General features: G+C 40.1%; 1 protein-coding gene and 1 long non-coding RNA gene across 2 annotated transcripts; one reads left to right on the forward strand and one right to left on the reverse strand.

Annotated features, from left to right (window-relative positions):
• Window positions 1–9,730: 9,730 nt before the first annotated feature.
• Window positions 9,731–10,781, forward strand: LOC138902720 (uncharacterized). The gene is made up of 3 exons (XM_070190613.1): window positions 9,731–9,757; window positions 10,291–10,362; window positions 10,467–10,781. The coding sequence occupies exons 1-3, from the start codon at window positions 9,731–9,733 to the stop codon at window positions 10,779–10,781; spliced, it is 414 nt and encodes a 137-aa protein (XP_070046714.1).
• A 2,585-nt stretch (window positions 10,782–13,366) lies between these two features.
• LOC108947469 (uncharacterized) lies at window positions 13,367–18,670 on the reverse strand. Its single transcript, XR_011413132.1, has 2 exons — window positions 16,356–18,670; window positions 13,367–16,010 (listed from the first exon to the last, which is right to left on the reverse strand). It is a non-coding gene; the product is annotated as an uncharacterized lncRNA (long non-coding RNA).
• Between the last annotated feature and the right edge of the window lie 5,411 nt (window positions 18,671–24,081).

Below are 24,081 nucleotides of genomic sequence, written 5' to 3' on the forward strand. Positions count from 1 at the left end.
CGTTCGCATAGGTTGCCTCAGCTTCCCCTCCGTGTTCGCATCCACTACGTCGCGTTCGTAATAAAAAAATCCAACAGCCCCCAAAAATCCTTCTTCGCGAATGAGTGAGACCCTTCGCGATCGCGAAGAACAACACCAGATACTAGTAGTTTCAAATCACCCAAACTAGGTCTGAAACCATCCCGAAACACACCTAAGGCCCCCGGGACCCCGTCCAATCACACCAGCCCATTCCTTAACATAACACAGACCTGCTCGTGGCCTAAAATCATACCAAACAAAATCAAAACTACGAATCGACGATCAAAATCCTTCTTTAAACTTTCAAACACTCCAAACTTCGAGGAATTCGTCCGAATCATATCAAAACATTCCGGAATGACGCCAAACTTTGCGTATAAGTCATAAATCATGATACAAACCTATTCCAATCCTCGAAATCCCAAACGGACATCGATAACACCAAAATCCACTTCAAACCAAACTTATTAAATTCTTAAACTTTCAAAATGCCAACTTTCCACAATAAGCGTCGAAATGCTCCCGGGCGACTCGATACTCAACCCGAACATACACCCAAGTCCGAAATCATCATACGAACCTATTGGAACCTTCAAGTCCTGATTTCGAGGTCTTTTACTCAGAAATCAAACCTTAGACCATTCCTTCAAACTTAACGCTTCTGAAATTAGAATTTTCCATCTGAATCAACTCTGAACTTCCCGAAATTCAATTCCGACCACATGTACAAGTCGTAATACATGAAGTGAAGCTACTCAAGGCCTCAAACTGCCGAACGAGCTCAAAACGACCGGTCGGGTCATTACGTTCTCCCCCACTTAAACATACGTTCGTCCTCGAATATGCCAAGAACTGCTCCGAAGTTGTTCAAAATCATTGTTTAACACCTCGTGCACCTTCCCGTGCCACCACAACCCAGTTGAGTACATTAGCTCGAGCCAGACTGAAGATCCTCCCTTTTATTTAATCAATAAGCCTTAGAGCCAAATTCCAACTTCCGAATTTCTCTACAAGACCTGATTCTAACATACGAACAACGTATAAATCTCCACACGCTGAACCCACACATGATCATGCACCCAGGCTGACATCACACAATGCACCGCACAAGTCATTTGCCCATAATAACACCATTCGACCACAATAGCTGCATTTTAACGAATCTGATGCCCGCAATACACCCCATCACACATATAAACCTTGTTCCAACTCTCGCAATGCTGCCACGATGAAAGAGATGTGTAGAAACTCGTAACCACCTACCAAATAAATAAATCATGCAGTCTCCCCAACATGAAAGAACCATTACCTCATTCTGAACTGAATAACGATATTTCTTTTTAATATACCCTACATAAATCCGATCGCACTGATCTCAGGCCCGATAACCTCATCTCACCTAATACAAGCTGCTCCAGCAATGAGCCACCTCAAACACTGACCAAAATATCATATGACGCCCTCGATGCACTAACAAGCTATAACTTGAATATGACACATAAAGAATAACGAACTCTGGAAAATAACTACCCAACCCGCGTAATGAATAAAACAATCGAACATACGCTATGAACCCTTCTTTGAGAATGAGAAACAAAATACACAAGAATAGATATAGGGAACCATACTTAACATCTCATTGTTGCGACGTGTAACCCGATCCACACATGATACCGTTGTGGCATGTAACCCAATCCAAACATGATATCGTTGCGGCATGTAACCCGATCCAAAAAACATACCCGTGGCAGCGTGCCACCCGATCCACACCTAATAACAAATAAGAAAATACCCATCAAGCCAAAATGCTTATACCTACGAAATACCGAATATCGACAACAAGCATGCCAAGTGCAAAAATACAACCCTGGGGAGACGGATAGCGCCATACGCTACAAAACCCAAGCACAACTAAGGTGCGATAAATGACCTGCATCTCGAGGGCCATCCTGCTCAAATAACACCATAAGCTACACGGGACCATAACACGTATACGGATAACCAAGCCATCTCACAACTCACATGGCACAATAGAGTATTACATGGAATAGCTGACGATGTGAATAACATCCAACATTCGAAGACTCCTCCATAAGAAATGCAATGTTGAATGAACACAACCGACCTAATGTAGAGCACACATTCACATTAGACACATCAACGGGCCTCGAGCTGATTCTGATCGTACCATACTTGGCCAAGAACCTTCCAAGGATCTATGATGGCAATATTCCTAACACACATAAACAACCGTCCAATCTGACCAAACTCCCATAGTCCACAATCAAATGACTAGAGCACCTTTCAAGCATAAACGCTCACATTAGAGATAGTACCAAAATTTCCATACTCGGTTTAAATCCTTAACAATCAAGTGACTAACATGTCAAGCTTATACAAATTTTGCTGTGGGGTACGCTCCCACGACCTTCCACACCAGGTAGCAAAGTCTGCACCAACACACCACCAACCGTACTAATTCTGTAAAGCCAACCAAGAATCCAAAAAATCAATACACAAAGCCTCTTACACAGGACATCATTCTCAGGTGGCACTAAATAAAATGACAGCTTACTCTAAACATCTGAATTCTTCCCTGCTCATTCGAGCTCATGACATTCTTGTCAACACCGAACCGCAACCTTGATCCTTAACTTCCAATTCCCATATCGCTCATTGTACCCATCATGCCGCTACATGAGAGTATAAGAATTCATCATAACCCATGAACTACTAGTAGAGTAACACTTCATTTGCTAGATTCCTTTCACTTAACTCACTTCAGAAGAACCATTGCAACACGTAACTGAATTCCCATAACCGTAGAAAATACAAACCTCAAGTCGTGCTCTAAACCGCTCTGGGATCCATTTACACATAACCAGACCATTTGAATCAAATACCTCCTAGATCAAGCAAATTATGGTGACTGTCAAGCCCACACATACAACCACAAACCACATGTATAACTTAACACGCCTAAGGAATTGATTAATGCCACAATCACGCTGATTCAAACCATACTGACCGACCCAACTTTTTCCAATGTACTCTTGACCTACCTTAGAAATAATAATAATAGCTCCATTAAAAAACATAACGAACCTAATCCGCACTCATCCCGAGTGACCCGAATCGCGAGACCACCTCATCTCAATACCCATGAACCATCTCCTTTCCTCTTCAAGCGCATAATACCATCTCCAACTGGTACACCCATTCTGCAAGACCTCCCACAAATTCGAAGCTATTTCTCCCATTCCTCCAATACTGCACCGCAGACCCGATGATAACATAGAACAATCCAAGTCCCTTTCATAATCCACTGCAAAACTCGACCCTTAAACACACAACGGACCCGAAACCCTTAGGCATTGCACTTTAACTCTTAAACCCACAAGGACTATTGTTGAGAACAACCCTCTCAAACTCCAACGCTCTACAAGCACATGAACGCCCTCTCAAAGAAGCAACCAGCTGAATTCTTTTCCTTGTACATCACATCCACAAGAAGCATAAACTCTGAGTCTTCCCAAAAACTACACATGAACCGATAAGGTGAAATATAGCACACATTTATCAAGTCCTTTGCTCGAATTACCCCTGATGTTTTCTTTCCTTAGTCATAATTGATCCACCAATGCACCGATAATCAGAATCCGCACAAATAGGCAACCACGCGATCCAATCGTAGATGGTGGGCTCACCCACTTAGCTTTAACCTACCATCATATAATGTAGAACCCACAAATATTCCTCCTTCTCAATTACCATGATCGTGCACCGTCAACCCGCCAAATTTCTCGAAATCTCTTATTACCCTCTTCATAAAACATCCCGAATTATCAGCCACAATTGACTATTCGACCCCCTGCTGGATAGTAAATAGAACTCATCGCAGAAGCTTTATCAAAAATTACGCAACCGCTAACCTGCTCATAGGAGATAGCCCACCTGTAGAATTTCCCTACCGACATCTTCCAATGATGTTGCACTGGGTACAAATACCACGAAATGATCAAGCCCTCCTGAGCCCATGCTCGTCCACCAGTTGCACAAGTCTGTTCATTCCCCATTGACATCAAATAGTTTTCCGACAATACATTCCAACTCGAAGCCACGTTGCATCCATAAATGATAATCAAGTTTTTCATACCCCTCTTTCTTTCAAGCAAACTCCTCCTTTCCATATTCAATCTTCCTCGGTACAGTAGCCACCATCCCAAATAAAATCCGTAGATCAAATCACCTTTCACCAGGATTCCCAAATCACCCTAAACTTTCTCAAGAAACGTGGCTATCCTACCACAGAATCTATACGCTACTCTGCCACTCCCACTTCGGTTAACCCATCTCCTTAAGCAACTTCTCGACCTCTGTTGTTCATACTTGACCTGCTAGCAATTCAATCACCGCATGACACCTCCCACCATGACCTTCCTTGCCTTTCACTACACCACTAGCGCCTCAAATCGAAATCCATATTTATAGCACCCGAACTAATAAATTTCTACCAACTCTAAGCCGCCTCACAGATCATCTTTCTCGAGCCATCAGCATTAGAAGCACTGATTCGATTATGCTACCGCTACACATCGCCATCTCTGACAACCGCTTCCCAAATACCATTTCACAACACCCTGCCCCAAAGGCAAATCAAAGAAGACCATAACACCGGCGAACCTTAATGCATTCAAACACGGACGGTGATATCACATCACAAATGAAAATTCCATTATGCTCAAAAATATCAAGTCTCGTTACTCCATCAACCAAAGCCTGAACATCCATAGTCTGATTGCCTTTCCTCTACTGGAATTAAATGTCAATCCACTAAACCATGCACTGAGAAATCCCACCTTTCGAGTCTTTCACTGCTGCGATCCATAAATGAGCGACCTACCATTCACAACAACATAGCATGATAACAATGCACGAACATCATAACAATCTGTGCATAGCCTCACAACCATAGGCAATACATCTACTGAGTTGAAACGACAGAATATCCATTCGCAAGGCAACGATAATAGCATGCCTGAATACGCAAGGAAAAATATCTTGCATCACGTCTGCAGTACCACTACAACTCCTCGATGCCCAATTGATAACAAGCGCTTCACGTCGCATAAGGTTGAGTAGGAAGGAAATAAAGGCATAAGCCTCAAAGGAATCGAATCGCATGATGAGGAATCAAGAAGGGAAGTGCTCCTATCAGCCCTGTAGCCTCCTGAAGATAAGTACAGACGTCTTTGTACCGATCCGCAAGACTCTACTAGACTTGCTCATGACTCGTGAGACCTAAGTGAACCTAACACTATGATACCAAGCTATCACTGCCCAAAATCAACTATAGGTGCGGATCGTAGTATAGAATGCATCTTTGATAACGCTAATGGAGACTATGTATGCTGCGGATCGTAATATAGAATGCAGCTCACCGTAAAGTCCCCACAATAGCTGCACCCAAAAGACCACCAGAAATGTAAACCTGCACAATAAGTGCAGAAGTGTAGTATGAGTACGTAAATCAACGCATACCCATTACGTATCTAGCCTAACCCAGGAGAAGTAGTGATGAAGGGTCGACATCAACACTTACTGTTGTCCAATAAATCATGTACAGTAAGAAGTAAACAAGTATGAGGAAGAGTAAATAAACGATATAAACCAATATAGATACAAGGTAAAATCCTCCTCTGAACGGTAAACTCAAGCTCTCAATTAGCAGTTACCTCCTCAACCGGAGTATATATAAAAATGGGCCTCACTAGATAGGTCGTCATAACTCAAATCAGGAAAAACACACGGATACGCTAGTTTCTTATCAAATATTACGCACGACATTGTCGAGGCGAACGGCCCGATCCACAAGAGTGTTTTATAGAAATGTCATGGCGAACGTCCCAATCTCATCATATTGTGTGCACTGCCGAGGGTCGAATGGCATGAACCATAGATGCATCTATTATACTACTGAGGCGAACGGCCCGCTCCCATAAGAGTGTGGTACATAATCTTGCCGAGGCGAACGGACCAATCCCATTAGAATAAGAAGTTTTAATGTGTCCTTGACCCCACTCACGAGTAAACGTGTGAGTTATGAACTTTTAAGGAAACCCTTTCGATGAAAATGCATAGCGCGTGAGAAATTTGTAAGAGGAACACAATTATTCCACAGCTAATCATGAAGCTCGTCAAATCTCTAAAATAACAAGTCTATCACTCTACACAAGTCTAGTCTCAAGTTGTAATATAAAATCAAGGAATTTAATAGGCAAGGAACAACTCAAATAATATAGTTATAGTATAGCAGGAACCTAAGTCTACCCGAACATAAAATGAATCTATCTACGTACGGACTCTCGTCACCTCGTGCGTGCGTAGCCCTCGCAACAAATAGTACATATCAATTACATTACCTAGGGGTAGTTTCCCCCATCACAGGGTTAGACATGAGACTTACCTCGCTCCGAAGTTCCATAACCGGCTCCAAAACCTCTCTAACGCCTCAAACCGATGCTCGTCGATCCAAAACTAGTCAAACAATGTGCAAACTAATAAAAATATACTCTAATACTCATAATTAATCAATTTATAACAATTCCCAACTCTGCTCGAAAAGTCAATAAAGTCAACCCTCTGGCCCACGTACCCGAATTCCGAAATATTTTCGAAGATAAACTTTATCTATAACACCACGAATTCAAATATATAAGTTATTCCAAATTCCACTTCCATTATCGTGGTCAAAATCCAAAGATACCAAATTCTAGGTTTTCTACCAAAATCCCAAATTTCTACTAATTTTCATGTTTAAATCCATATATAAACCTTGTATTTAACTCACAATATGTGGGAATTACTTACTACGACATGGATGATGAAAATCTTCCCTCCAAGAGCTCCAAAAATCACCCAATTATTAAATCATTTTGCCCAGGCCTGCTCTTCTTCGTGATCGCAGAAAAGATCATCGCGATCGCGAAGGCCAAAAAGCACTGCCTCCAAATTTTCCTCTACGCGTTCGCGAAGCCTTCTGACCCCCTGCCCTTCGCGTTCGCGAAGGCTTAACTGCTCCAGGCCCAGCTCCCCCATTTCCTTCTACGCGTTTGCAACCTCCATGTCGTGTTCACGTAGGTTGCCTCAACTTCCCCTCCTCGTTCGCATCCACTACGTCGCGTTCGCGATAAACAAATCCAGCAGCCCCCAAAAATCCTTTTTCGCGAATGTGTGAGACCCTTCGCGTTCGCGAAGAACAACACCAGACACCAGCAGTTTCAAATCACCCAAACTTGGTCTGAAACCATACCGAAACACACCCGAGGCCCCCAGTACCCAATTCAATCACACCAACCCGTTCCTTAACATAACATGGACCTGCTCGACACCTAAAATCATACCAAACAACATCAAAACTACTAAACGATGATCAAAATCCTTTTTTAAACTTTCAAACTTCCAAACTTCGACGAATGCGTCCGTATCATATCAAAACATTCCAGAATGACGCCAAACTTTGCGTACAAGTCATAAATCACGATACGAACCTATTCCAAGGCTCGGAATCCCAAACAGACATCGATAACACAAAAATCTACTTCAAGCCAAACTTATGAAATTCTTAAACTTTCAAAATGCCAACTTTCCACATTAAGCGCTGAAATGCTCCCGGGCGACCCGATACTCAACCCAAACATACGCCCAAGACCGAAATCATCATACGAATCTATTGACCCTTCAAATCTTGATTCCAAGGTCTTTTACTCAAATGTCAAACCTTAGACAATTCCTTCAAATTTAAAGCTTTCAAAATTAGAATTTTCCATCCGAATCGACTCTGAACTTCTCGAAATTCAATTCCGACCACACGTACAAGTCGCAATACATAAAGTGAAGCTAATCAAGGTCTCAAACTGCTGAACAATGTGCTAGAGATCAAAATGACTGGTCGGGTCATTACACCCATATTCTTATCGGTTAGCAGACTGATAAAAATATAACTTACTAATTAAATAGGTACCCTAGTATACCTTTAAATATTAGGTGGCGACTTTCTTTTATCAACAACAGAGAAATCACGAGTTGAATCTTATTTTGACTAGTGCAAAATATGGTGTAAGAGGGGGCAAAAATACACTATCATCATGATGATCTTAGCTGAGATGTACCTTGCTCTGGATCGGTACAAGCATGGTTACGGACACTTTGAGGGTTGTAATCTCTTACTGCAAGTTTGGCTACTGGAAGACTTTCAGAGGGGTGATTATCGCCAGGAGCTTCTACGCAGGCCACTGAACGACTACATAGCTAGTCATCATCCAAAGAAGATGACATTCATTCCAGACAGGTTTGCAAAGCCTGGAAATGCTATGGGCTGGTGCGTTTCTTCAGAAATTTGACAGACGAGAAAGTGCATTGGATGTTCAAGTGGTTTTCTAGTAGTGAGTTCTTCATCAGGTCCAAAGGAACCACTTACTTAGTACTGATCGGGCTATGAGGCATCTACCCTTACACTCATATAAGGGTAATGAGGCAAGTTGGGAGGAACCAAGTCATACCTCGGGTTTCCAACATGGTTCAGTATTAAGCAGATTTCAAAGGAGATGTCATCCCATTCAAGTTTGAAGCCCAACACATGTGGAATAAAAAGATCATCGTGGAGGGAGAGACTATTGAGCCAGACAGGTATCACGCGGGTCATATGTACTGCTATCTCTCATGGTTGGAAGATGATATAGTCGGGGACGTCAAACCGAGGGTATATTTGAAAGATAGGATCATAGATGAGGTGGCTGAGGCACATGTGAAGTACAAGAGGCTTCGGAAGAGTGTTCGAATCTGAAGCTAAGAATCTAGAATAGCATAAAGTGAATATGGAGGTGATCATGGAATGGAAGGAGATTGCAACTAAGTCGACAAAGAGGTTAGAGCATCTAGAGCAAGGATTGATGGAGCTATAGGGGAGGATGAGAAAGAGACTTTGGGATTGTCAAGGCATGGACCATGATGAAGGAGGGAAGCTGGCAATGGCTTACTTGATACTCGACATGCGCGACCTGGGAAATGTGATTAATGGAGTCAAAAGAGCCAAGCACGGAGAAGGTCCTTCAGTGACAAAGTACACTAGGAGATAATGTTCTTTACTGCTTTCTAGATTAGATTTCGTTAGATTGCGATATAATAAGGCTTAATGCCATTAGTGACTTTATAATTATTATTTCGATTTAGTGTAAGATTGATTTGGCTTATTTTTGCATTAATGGAATGAGGCAACGTTGGCATGAATTTTTTCCAAGTCTATGTGTCGCTTAGGCCTACCTCAGGCTCAATGAGATCCCCAAATTAGGACGCGGATTATTGCATGACCTTACGTGATACCTGCTTAAATATTGCAAACACACTTTTACTTCGTCTTATTAACTTGATTGCCTTTTATTTTTCTTACTTTTGATTACTCCCATTCCCAAATGTTGGTTCGTGCATTCTGGCATTATCAGCATACCACACTAGATCTAGAGGTCCTCCACCTCCACCTCCACCTCCACCTCCACCTAGCGACCCGAAAAGCAAAGGCAAAGGCAAAGGGAGGATGGATCTAAGTGGTAATAAAAAAGAAAATGCTACCATGGCAGAAAATATTGAAACCTCAGACGGAAGAAATATGCCAGGACAGAATGAGTTGGTCATACGGTTGGAATAGAAAATCATGGAGCTGCAAGATGAACTGGAGCAGGTCTGAAATCTCGCAAACCTCTCTCCTACTCTAAATGTTCCTGATGTTAACCATCAGAATACCTCCATTCAAAATCAAACACCACCGCAAAACACCCAAACACAAAATCCACCACCCATGGCTCCACAAAATCCTTCCGCAACGAACCAGTATCACAATCTCGCACCCCCTCAAAACCTTAATCCCCCACCAGTGCAAAACCCTCAACAACACCACCACCACCCAACCCAGTATCCGCAAACCAGCATTTATCACACCCCTCAAAACACACCACAACTTAACCCCGATCCCCCTCAAACCTCAATCAATGATCACTCAAATACCCAAGTCCCAGGAACACACTAAGGCAACCCGATATACGTGGAAACCTTACCCCACACCCCGCAACAAACCCTATACACACCTAAACCAATTGAGAAGGACCTGTTCATCCGAACATGGTGGAGGAACTCAAGAAACTGACAGCGAGAGTCTAGATTGTTGAAGGCGAGAAAGGTGTTGAAGGTTTGAACTACGAAGATTTGTATATCCAGCCAGATGTAGAATTGCCGGAGGGTTACAAACCTCCCAACTTTGAGATATTCGATGGCACCGGTGATCCTCAGGTGCATTTGAGAACCTATTGTGACAAGATTGTGGGAGTGCGCAAGAATGAGATAATTCGTATGAACTGTTCATGCGAAGTCTTACAGGTGATACGCTATCCTAGTATATTAGCCAAAACCCGAAGAAGTGGGAAAACTGGGTAAGCATGGAATATGATTTCATGGATAGATTCTGGTTCAACACAGAGAACGCGCAAGGCATTTTCTATATCCAGAACCTCAAGAAGAAGCCAACAGAAACCTTTCGCGAGTATGCCACTCGTTGGAGATCAGAGGCTGCCAAGGTGAGGCCACCACTAGAAGAAGAACAAATGAACAAGTTCTTCGACAGAGTTCAAGATCCAAAATATTACGAAAGACTGATGGTTATAGAGAATCACAAGTTCTCCGACATCATCAAGCTGGGAGAAAGGATATAGGAATGGATCAAGAGCGGTATGGTGACCACCTTCGAGGCACTGCAAGCCACCAACAAAGCTTTACAGTCAGGAGGTAATTCAAAGAAGAAGGAAGTCTAGGACCCTAAGTCTCCGCTTAGATACCAAACACCTCCACCCACATAACAACATTCATCTCCAAAATACCAATACCCTGCCACCACCTACCATACCTATAACACCCAACCCGCATATTACCATTCATCTCCTCCCTCCCGCCAAAACTACCCTAAACCACGACCGAACTTCGACCACAGAGCTCCCACAGCATACACCCCTATTGCTGAGCCCATAGCCCAACTATATGAGAGACTGAAGGTCGCTGGTTATGTTACCCTCATTCCTGCTATTACCGTTGAAAACCCTTCCCAGTGGGTTAACCCCAACAAAACTTGTGCCTACTATTCAGGCATGAAGGGTCATACCATTGAGGAGTGCCGCATGTTAAAGGACAAGATCCAGACTCTAATTCACCCCAAAGTTATACAAGCAAAGGAGGCCACACCGAATGTTTACAGTAACCCTCTTCCTGATCATAGGGGCGAGAGAGTGAATGTGATAGAAACTGATGAAGAATGGGATCAAGAGGGATCCATCGGACTTATTCGAGAGGGGGACGCTCCCAAAACATCTCCTGTAACCCTCTCGCCGATTGTGATGCAAACCCAGTCACCATTTGAGGTTGAGGTAGCTACGCCCTTCACTGTGATGGTATCTCCAACACCGTCTTATAAGTCTGATGTTTTCCCATGGGATTATGTGGCGGAGGCGAGAAGAAAAGGAAAAGCCCAGATGGAAGAGATAGGTGATGTGCAAGAATGACCAAAACTGGCAGAGTTTATACACCCGAGAATCTTGGAGGAATAGGCAAAGAAACCATATCTAAGCCACATGTCGTGGAGGCAGACACTGACGATCTTTCGAGAAAGGTACAGGCGATGGAATACTCTATTGTTGTTCACCTGAACAAGACTCCCGCCCAGATATCCATCTTATCGCTACTGCAAAACTCAAATGCGCACAAGAATGCCTTGATGAAGGTATTAAGTGAAGCTTTATGCCTATCGGTATCACTAGTGGAGAGATGGCTAATATGGTAGGACAAATACTAGAGAGCCACAAGATTTCATTCCACAAAGATGAGCTACCGCTAGAGGGATTGAGTCACAACAAAGCATTGCACATCACTGTGCAATATGAAGACAAGTTCATTCCAGGGTTCTGATAGACGGGGGCTCGAGTCTCGACATATGCCCATTAACTACTTTGAAAAGATTGGGTATAAGGCTGCATAAAATACGGATGGGAAGTATGAACGTGAAGGTGTTTGATGGGTCTCAGAGAGCTACTATTGGAGAAATCAACCGTGATCTGCAGATGGGCCCGACTTGGTTCGACATTGAATTCCAAGTGCTAGACATATCCGCCACCTACAACTTGTTATTGGGATGACCATGGATACACGCAGCTGGGGCAGTCGTTTCTACTCTGCACCAGGCTGTGAAGTTCGAGTGGAATCATCAAGAGGTGATTGTTGCACCATATTTTGCATAAGACAAAACAAACTACAACTTATAGTACTCTACAAGTTTAACTAAAGTTTAGAGTCGCCACCTAGTATTTAAGGTATACTAGGAAACCTATACTACACTACGTAATATACATTTGATTATGGTCTACGAAACTATTGAGATTCTGAGTAAGGGTTCAAGTTATCTCGAGGAAAAGGTGTTAGGCATCCCTCAAGATCCACAAAATATGGTTCCTATGGACTCGATCAAATAAGTGAGGGAAGGATCAAAAGAATCATTAATTTAATATTATACAAAGAATTATGAAAATGATTTGGAATGAAGAATGATTGAATATGAACGTCACTAGGGATATTTATGTGTAACAGAATATGTGCTAGGATGTGGATAAAAACAGTATGTGAAAGAGTTACATTTTAATTACTAAGTGAAGTGTATCATCAAGTAAAGTATTTACAAATTAACCAAATGACTTTGAGATGAAAGGAATAATCTCGAAAGAATTTAGTTGCAAACAAGATCAACTATTGTAAAAACGTGTCTAGAAAATGATTAACCGAGAGTGAAAAAATGAATTACCTTTGAATAGTTTTTTCTTTATGTGATGAATAGGGTAAGAAGAGAGTTGATTAATATTTACAAAAAAATTATGAAAATAAATAAACCAAAGGACAATTAATTATGGCAAATGAATAATGAAATAAGTTTATATTTATGTGCATGTGAATAACAAAATGTATGAAATGACTTTAAATTTTTTTGGAATTGGTGAACAAGATGTGAAGAATGCAATTTAATATTTTTAAAAGAATGGATTAGGTAAGAAGGGGATAATATATGATTTGACTAAAGTACAAAGTTTAATGAAGGATAGGACAAAATGTAAGACAAGGTTAAAGGATGTACAAACACTATATCTTACACTTTTGTTACGACCCCAATTTTCCTTCGTAGGATGCCATGACGGCACCTAGTCTCTAAGACTAGGTAAGCCTAACACTTACTAAATTAATAGAAGAATTCAACCACCAATGATAAATATGAAATAGAAATCTTTATACACAACATACAATTCCCAAAACCGGTAGTACACGTCATAAGTTCTACTAAGTTTGCTAGAAAAATTTCTAAATGCAACTGTTCGGGAACAGTACAATTAAAATATCAGAAGGTGACTCCGAGGCCTGCGGACGCGACGGCAAGTTTACCTTGAGTCTCCACAGCTCGACCAGTCAGCTAATAATCAACAACAACTGTGGCACCTGAAACTACACAAAAATGTGCAGAAGCATAGTATGAGTACACCACTACGGTACCCAGTAAGTATCAAAACTAATCTCGATGGAGTAGTGACGAAGAGCAGTCAAGACACCTACCGGACTAAACAACCTGAACAAGTGTGAAGGTGAACTAACAGAGAAAAACAATATTAATATACAACTAAGCAGGATAAGGAATACCAAACGATACTTATAACGAGACACCAATAACAATAATATTTAATAGGAAGCAGTGAGGTAATAATGTCGTAGAGTAAGCTGGACACAGTCTAAGTCCGGTGAAATCAAAATAAAGGAAAAACCAGCAACAACTCAATAATAACAACCGATGTCACACCAGATTTGTTCAATCATTTTCACGAGGTACCGAACCTCATAATCACAGCTCACGGGTCACAATTCTTGAACCCTAATCACTTGGCATCTTGTGCCCACATTACAACTCATATCTGCACAGACGACTCACATGCCAATAGAACATCTCTCACACATAAGGCAAGTAGACAAGAGTACGTATAATGGTTAATGACGTCAGGATTCACCTTTTGAAACTGATATGGGTGATTTAACACGTGTATGCTTGTGCAAGTGTTCCACCACAATTCCAGGCAACAAATAGGAGTAGAGACAATGAATGACCCATAAAAAACGATCACCAGCAACAACTCAATAATAACAACCGCTGTCACACCAGATTTGTTCAATCATTTTCACGAGGTACCGAACCTCATAATCATAGCTCACGGGTCCTAATTCTTGAACCCTAATCACTTGGCATCTTGTACCCATATTACAACTCATATCTGCACGGACGACTCACATGCCAATAGAACATCCCTCACACAGAAGGCAAGTAGATAAGAGTACGTATAATGGTTAATGACGTCAGGATTCACCTTTTGAAATCGATATGGGTGATTTAACTACGTGCATACTTGTGCAAGTATTCCACCACAATTCCAGCCAACAAATAGGAGTAGAGACAATGAATGACCCATAAAAAATGATCACCACGAAATGTACAGTGTAATAAAAGCAGCAATGAAATTTGAAGCAACGACCAGCACAACAAGATTAGTTACATAGAACTGAGCAAAAAGTGCATCACAGAGGAAAACAACAATCAAAGACAAGTGCACAGAAAAGGGAAAATGACAATAAGAGCCCTCCCGAAGTACCGCCTCGTAGTCTCAAATCATAAAATGAATCATAACTTTCCTTATATCACCGCGAGAGCCTTTATATTTAGTTTTGAAAATTATTTTCCCGAAATAGCATCCCGCGTTTTAGCCCACCTTATCACACCGCATGACTTCTAGTAGTTCCCATACTATCCACGTGTTTCAAACCCACCTTATCCCACCGCATGCGTTTCAACGTTCAGACCTTATACCACTGCAGGCGTATCAATAATAACAACAGCATTACAGAAACCTCGTGCAACACAATAATAACCGCACGGCAGAAACTTTGTGCAATTAACATAATAATTTTCTCAACAAAACACGTATGCCAAAAACATAACTCAAATAAATGGCTTTGACAATATGTGCCCACATACCACAATATTTCCTCAAAACAGTTTCAATATCACAACCATATATAGCCCTCGGCTTAACAACACTGAATAAAATAGCAACAGCGACAATAACACGATAATACGGCCAGTAAATCAACTCAGTAACTTCAGAATACAAAGAAAACGAAAGAACGAACTTACAAAGAAAGACACTACAGAAAATAATAGTACAACATAGCAATAACTCAACCAGGATGAGATAATGTGTAGTAATAATTCCACAAAAGTACAATTCAATGATAAGAGGGATGACATGAATCAATGATTAGAGTTAAGGATAAGTTAACAGTGATAAGCAATAACAAATCTTCATTTAAGGTTGAGCAATTACGGAAGAGATAGTACAAATTCAATTAAGGATAACTTCAACTATTGATAGGCAATTACGGAAAAGATAATAATAACTTCAATCAAGGATAAACAATTACGGAAAGGATAGCACGGCAATAAAAGATGCAATAATTTTAGTTAAGGCACATAAGAGTTTAATCGGCAATAAGAGTAGAACATGAAGCAATCAATTCCAATTAAGACATAAGAGTGAATTTAGTAAATTGGGAGTTTAACATGACAAAACAACTTCATATTTAATGAACATATGAACCTAAGAGCCCTAAACGGTCAAATTTCCATAAATAAGCCCGAGCGCGTACTCGTCACCTCGCGTACACGACCTTCACATGACATAACTAGCACAAATGACTCAAATCCAAAGGGATAGTTCCCCACACAAAGTTAGGCAAGATACTTACCTCAAAGAAGCTAGATTGATACTCTAAACTGACCTTCTCAAGTGAAACATACTCCGGACGGCTCAAATCTAGCAAAATTAACTCCAAATCATAAATAAAACTCATAGTAAATAATTTCGGATATTAAAGCTTCAATCTTTAATAAAAACTAAAAAGTCAACCCAAAAATAAAACCCCGAGCCCACACCTCAGAAACCGATAAAATTCACAAAACCCGAATGCTCATTCAATAACGAGTTCAACCATACATAAATTAACAAATTCCGATACCAATTCGTCCTTCAAATCGTCATTTTACATTTTAAAAGATTTTTATAAAATTTTCCATTTTCTTCAACTCAAACTACTAATTTAATGATAAAAATAAAGATGGAATCATGAAACATAATGAATTCCGGGTGAAGAAGACTTACCCCAATGATTTGCTTGAAAAATCCACGAAAAATCGCTCAAATCCAAAATCTACAACTCAAAATATGATGAAAATAGCTAACCCTCAAATTATAGTACTTTTATATTCTGAACAGTTATAACACATCGTGATCGCGGAAAATTCCACACAATCGCGAAGGACAAAAATGAAGTCTACCAAAATAACCCTACGCGAAAGCGAACAAACAAATGCAAACGCGAAACATAGCGACCTCCTAATACGCAGCCTCAGACCCGATGATGCGAAAGTAGAGAACAAATTCCTGATGCCCTTTCCAACTCCAACTCTACGCGAACGCAGAATAAGCATCACGAACGCGGACATAAACCAACTAGACCTTACACAATCGCGTGCAAAATGTCGCGAACGCGAACAAAAACACTTTACAATTTACATAAGTTTCTCAACTATAATTCCATACTTAAGATGATGGAATAAACCAACTAGCCTAAGTTTCACAAAGAATGGTATGATAGTCCAACTATAATTTCATACTTAAGATGTGTCAATTAAAAAATAAGTTATATATAAATGATTCAAAAAGATGCTCATACAATTGTAAGACAAAGACAAAATTACCTATTTTATTTTTTGAAAGATGACACGTTTTTATTTTATGTATGTCTGATTTAGTTAGGTGAATGCATATCAATCACATTATGAATGTATTCAATAACCTAGCATACATGAATAATTTTTTGAACTCACATAACATACAACATTATGAATTACAGATTATTAAGTAGATGCAATTTCCTAAATGGTTAGCAAATAGATAATATTAAAGCAAGCAAACAAACACATCTATCTACTACTTTACTATACTTTTGGTTTTGGGTACATCCATGAATGGGAAGTACGAAGCGGGGATCGATGAGGTATTTGTCTTCGATCTTTTTCCAAATGCCGTCTTTCGAAAGAGGCTTCGTATAATAGTACCTCGCAAGACAAGAAAAGTAAAATTGTTAGCGAAATAATATAACATAAAAAATAAGTTAATAAAGTGGCATGTTTTGAAAATATTTTTGGAAAATTGCACTTGAAAATGATTTGCAAAAATATTTTTGTTTATGAAAAATTGTTTGCAAAAAATGTTTTTGGGAAATTATTTTTGAAAAATAGTTTTAAAAATAATATAGGAGGTTTAGATATGTGTTTTTCGATATCCGCCTAGACATGAGGAAGGGAACCGTCTCGGTAACGACTCTGGTGGCCAACTTTGTCGCCCTCCATAGTTTTATTGGTTCATCGCATCTCGTTTTTTATTCCCCAGTGTTTATTATCATCGTCTCGTTATTTTGGGCCCGGTTTAGAAGGTCGTTCGTGGAATCGTAGCCTCAAAAATTACTGTGATCGGCCTGTGTAGTATTCTTGTTCCAATCTGCATCTCTTGCCAAAACCGAGTCAATCAAACGGACCCAAGTTCTACATTAATAAAGAGCAACAAACAGTAGTGGTCAAACCCATGTGCTGTAACGGGTAATTCTCATGTAATGTGTCAAAAGAGTAAATGGGCTTTCACAAGAGAACCAAGAACAATCTGAAACGGCAGCCAACAGTGGTGTAACAAACCACTTTCAAACCAAGATATGGCATTAATCAAAAAGTATAAACTATCACCATACGGGTCAAACAACAAACAAAATACCCGGCGAACAGGCGACGCGAACTCACGAGTAATAACGTCCAAACACAGCAAACAATCACAACCAAAGGCCTCAAATTGTTGGATGAAAGCGCAAGAACCAGTGGCCGCAAAACTCAGAGGTGGCCAGAAAGATAAGGTTCCGGGTTTCTCTAGATTTTAGCTTCATTATCAAAGGCCAGCGATGCTACTTCAACAGCGATGACTCCGGAATAGCACCAGCAACATCAAGAGAACATGGCTTCGCCGGAGTCGACCGGAAAACACAGATCCGGTCAGATCTGTTTGCGTTTGACCAAATAAAATTATTTCCGGCGGGTTTTGAACAAAGCCGTGAAGGAACAGAGATGGGGGAAGCTTTTTTTATCTCAAGGTTGAGGGAAAACAGATGAAAAATGAAGGAGGAGGTGGCTGTCTATTGAGAAGTGAGGGTGAGAGACAAAGGGGAATCTCCAAAGATGGATATGCGGTTGTTCTCTCTTGGAGTTGAGAGAGTCCCTTTTTGAGATAGGAGGCGGCTGAAGGCTACTAGACTCGCCAGAATCCGGTGTTTGGCAGAGGCAGCAAGGGAGCTTGGCAGCTGTGGTCTCTTGAGAGAGAAGATGATGTTGAGAGAACTTTTTTAGGGTTCTTGTCAGTCAAAAATATGATAGTGTATTTTTTTGTGTGTAGTGTAAAAAAATATATTATAGTAGGATATATGTAAAAATATGTGGTTCTTGTTTTTAGTAGAAAAAAATAAATATAAAATAAGAAGAAAAATATGTAGCTGAAATGAAAAGGTGTCATGTCACGTCATATGACATATCACATCAGTGTCATGTCGCGTCAATGTTTAGTCACATAAAATATTTTGTCACATCGGATATTAACGGGATATTGAATTTGATCGAACTTGATCCGTATTTTGAAATCAATTCCACTGGCTTTCATATAATTACTAGACTGTGTTTTGTTTTTTGCTAATATACCACTAGGTTGAGATAATCAAAAATAAAACAACATGTATCTGGAGGTCTCACAAAATGTAAGTGCGTAATAAATGAGAGTACATGGAACCTATTATCAAAGTCTTGTGTAAAACAATCCTTTGGAATTTGTGGTCCTAAACAAGTTAAAAAGGAGCCCAGAGTATTTGTGTGGTTATAAAGGCTTCTCATTAAGGGTAAAATTATAAGTTTAAGTTAAATTGTTTCCAAATTTAGAAAGGGGTCATTCTTTTTGGAACGGACCAAAAAAGAAATAGGTTCACATAAATTGGAAAAGAGGGAGTAATACAAAAGGAACTAATAACCATAAACATTGAAGCAATCCAATTGATTTCAACTTGCAACACCTCTTTGAAAGGCCGGCTTCCTTTGTGAGACCAAAGTACCTGCAAAATTAACAAACATGTTAGAGAAAAAATACTTCCTTCTCTCCTCCTTTAGGATTTGAGTTAGAAGGGTCATGTGATCTCCATCCCCTATTGCTTGCCTCCTTTCTCCATAATACTTTCTCATCATCTTTACTAGTATGATCTCCTCCTCACCCTCTATATCATCTAGCACCTTCATCAATTAGTATTTGACTTGGCAACTCTTACCCTCAAATAGGGTATTTGAAGTTTGTCATTATTTAGAATCCTCCTCCCTTGCATGTCTAGTTCCTAAAATGAATGTACCTGTTGTATATGCGGTTGGTCCAAGGTCAAGTTAGCTAGATGATCAGCTAACTTGTTACCTTCCCTCAGTACATGGACTAAATGAAATACAACCCAAGACAGTAATATTTAAATTTCATCAACCTGATTGGCTATGCTCCAAGGTGGTTCCCAAATTTCATCCAGCTTATTTTTCATAAGCAAAGAATCAGTTTCAATTATGCATGGAGGAAATTGCATTGGAATAATATACCTCAGGGCCTCCAGAATAGCTTGTGCCTCTGTTATGTTGTTTGTTACATCCTCTACTGCATCTGCCTGGGCATAGATGAGATCTCCTATTCCATCCCTAATACAAAAACCATATGAAGCTCCTCCATTGTCTCCTCTACAAGCCCTATCAGTATTGCATTTTATCCAACACACATGAGATAATTGCCACAATACCTTAGTATACCTCAGGTTAGGAACATGATGTGCTAACTTCTCATGTAGGTCTGGCCAGTTTGCTGTGACACCCTTGATGCCTGGTCTCCTCACTTTCAGCAGCATTTGGGTAGTCTTGGCATTGCTTGGTATACTGCCTTCAAACCTGTATTTCCCGATTTGTTCCACTATTCATTTATCAATTGTACCAGCTCCTTCCCTTGTGTTTTGATCCCTGCAGGTGCACAAATTAATTCCACACAGACCTGGCAGTTGGAGATGTCAAGAAGACATGAGATAGCGTTTCTTCTTTAGGATTCCAAAACACCAACATCTTGAAGTTCTGCAGTACCCTAGCCTTAAGAACCAATCATCTAAAGGCAACTTTGCTTTCCACAACCTCCACATGAAGAAACTAATCTTGAAAGGCAGTCCATTTAATTAAAATAACTTGTATAACTTGCTCTCCTCTCTTTTCTTCCTTATGTATTGTTAAGCAGACTTCACAGTAAATTGGCCATTTATTTCTAACTTCCACTAAGGCTTATCCTTCATTGAGTGATTTGAAGGTGGTGTGATTGTCTCTAGGATATGGTCAGCTAACTCCTCAGGCAGTAGCTCCCTCAATAGCACTTCATTCCATGTCCCATTCTCCACCACATCTTCCACATGCTTTATAGATTCATCACACCAATAATCTGGACCTGAAGCATGGTAAAGAGCTTCAAGTCCAGTCCAAGTATCATACCAGAAGTAGGAGCTGCCATTCTTCAGTTGCCACCACAATTGATGCTCCACCTCGTCTCTCATTTGTAGCATTTTCCTCCACAAATGGGATCCAATTCTCCAAGGAACTAGCACCTCATTAACCTTCTTGCAGTATTTGTTTCTCATAAATGTAGACCATAATGTGTCTTTTGTTCTATAGTTCCATCAAAGCTTGGCAAACAATGCCTTAGACACATCATGTAAGGATCTAAAGCCAAGACCTCCCTCACTTTTAGGCAGACATAAATTATCCCATGAAGCCCAATGTCTAGCCTTTCCATTGCCTAAATTGCTCCAGTAAAACCAAGCAAACATCTTGTGTAACTCATTGATCACATATGCTGGTGGGTTAACAACTGACAAAAGATGAGTTGGCATGCTCTCCAGCACATGTGCAATCAGGACTGCCCTACCACCAATTGATAGTAGCTTACCCTTCCATGATGATAATCTCTCATGTACTTTGAAGACGATGCCCTTGTAGAAATTTTTCTGCCTCCTGCTGTAAAATATAGGGTATCCCAAATATGTGAATAGAAAGGGATGTCTTTGAAACTCAGTAATCAAATGGATTGTGTTAGCTTCATCTGCAGGTACACCTTCATGCATATAAAAGGAAGATTTTTCTTTGTTGATCTTCTGACCTGAAGCTGTCTCGTATTCCTCCAATACATTCATGATAAGCTGAACTGACCCATAATGAGAAGAACAGAAAATAATTGTGTCATCTGCCTAGGATAAGTAGTTGATGTTTTGACTCCACTTTGGCATACCAAATCCTATGAAATCAGGATTGTCAAACAAGGCATCCAAGGCTCTCCCAAGCACTTCAGCTGCTAGAATGAACAATGTAGGAGAGAGAGGATCACCTTGCTTAACTCCCTTTGAAGATTTGAAAAAGCCATTGGCCTGCCCATTCAAGAGAACTGAGTACCAATTGTTGGACACTAATCTAAAGATCATGTCAATGAACACCTCTCCAAATCCCATTTGTCTCAGCACCTTTGTCAAAAACAACCATGAGACTCTATCATAAGCATTTGCCATGTCCAATTTGAATATCACATCAGATGGCTTCCCTCTCAATCTAATATGAGATATGATCTCTTGAGTTAATAAGATATTCTCAACTATGCTCCTTCCTTTGACAAAACCTGCCTAATTCAGAGAGATTAAAGAAGGTAGTAGATCTACTAACCTTTCATGAACAACTCTGGATATGATTTTGTTAGAAAAATTGCTCAAACTGATTGGCCTCATGCCAGAAAATATAGCTACATTCTTCTTCTTGAGAAGCAATACAAGATTTGTGTGGGTGATGAACTTTGGGAGTTCAGCACCACAATAGAAAGTCTTGACCATGTTGAGCACATCTTCGCATATTATCTCCCAACTCGCTTGATAAAATTATCCCATGAATCCATCTGGACCACTGGCACTATCACCATTTAATCCAAAAACTGCTGCCTTGACTTCCTCCATTGTAGGTTCTGCCCACAACCTTTCATTTTGCTAATCAGTAATCATTTTAGGAACATGCTGAATGATGTCAAAGTTTACTGGAATTCTTTCTTCTGTGAACTGGGCTTGAAAGAAATCAACTGCCTCCTTAGCCATTCCCTCCTGTGATTCTATCCAATTGCCATTATCATCCAGTATTTAAGTGACCTGCAGCCTTTTCCTTTTACCTCTAACATGAGCATGAAAGAATTTTGTGTTTCTATCCCCATCTTTAAACCACTTCATACTAGCCTTTTATCTCCAAAATTCCTCCTCAAGGTGATAGTACCTTGTAAGATTTGCTTCTACCTTGTGTAGTTTAGCCCTATTTTGTGCTGTTGGATTCAATTCAAACTCCACCTCATGAACCTTAATAACATCCTCCAATGATGTAATTTTCTTAAATATGTCTCCAAAGGTCTCCTTACTCCACACTGCCAATGTTGTCTTCACCTTCTTCAGCTTGTTTTGAAATAAGATAAATAGATTTCCCATGCCATCAGTCACCCAATTCTCCTTTACCACATTCAGAAAAGACTTATGCTTAGCCCAGAAATTAAGAAATTTTACATGTACTGTATCAATGTTACGTGATTATAGCAAAGGAGCATGGTCTGAGCCATAATTGATCAAGTGCTCAATTTCAAGTGCTGGGAATAGATCAAGGAACTGTTGATTTGAAAATAATCTATCGAGCCTCTTAAATATGCAATCAATATCCGACTTTCCATTCCACCAAGTATATAAACTTCCCTTAAATCCTAGGTCATACAATGTACATGTGTCCACACAATGTGCAAAGTCTTCTACTTCCCTCACAGAAACAGGCAGGCCTCCATATTTTTCCTCCTCAGATAGAATCACATTGAAATCTCCTCCAACAAGCCAAGGAGATTCCATATCTGAAGCTAAGTGATACATTGAGTCCCATAGCTCAATTCTTTCTATAGCATCACATTTGTCATACACTAATGTCACATATAACTCCTTGTTCAGATTTCTATGGAACAATTTTAATGTCATTTGTTGTTCCATGTCCATCACAATGTCAACCTCGATATCTTCATCAACAAAAGCCCATATCTTTTCATTCATCTTATCATAAGCAGAATGAATTTCCAGCTTCCTTCTATACTCCTCTAGCTTGTTGATGTCATGCCAAGTTTCCATCAATCCAATCAAGTAAAAGTTGTACTTTCTATGTAGGTTAAGCAATTTATTGAAAGCTTTCTATGTGTTAATCGACCTCACATTCCAAACTATAGCATTATCCATCAGATTATTTGGAATTAAAGATCACAATCATCTTTGGTTGCATCCTTAAAGGGACACTATCTTTGTTGTCTTTCTTTTGCCTTCTTGGGGGTTTGCCAGCTGATTTCTTTGTATCCACATTCTTAGGTGGGATGTCTCCAACTCTAGCTACTTGTTGAAAGTTTGCATCTATCAATTCATCTTGAAAATCTTAACCCAAATCCTCTTGATCTCCTTTGTCATCATCTATCACTTAAAGAGCTAACAAGTTTGGTTCATGGTTTTTGGCAATCATTCCAAGCTCCTTTTGACCCATGTTTTTAATATGAACTCCCTTTGCCAATATTCCACTGGTGACACTAAATGTTTTTCCTGCTAACAGTCCAGGATCATCTATTGTAGGTGCAACAATTTGAATTGCTTTATTGTTTTTGCCCAGTTTCAGAAATTCCCTTCCTAGCTGTCAAATCA

Source organism: Nicotiana tomentosiformis, chromosome 12 (genome assembly GCF_000390325.3).
Source record: "Nicotiana tomentosiformis chromosome 12, ASM39032v3, whole genome shotgun sequence".
In the NCBI taxonomy this organism is placed as follows: domain Eukaryota; kingdom Viridiplantae; phylum Streptophyta; class Magnoliopsida; order Solanales; family Solanaceae; genus Nicotiana; species Nicotiana tomentosiformis.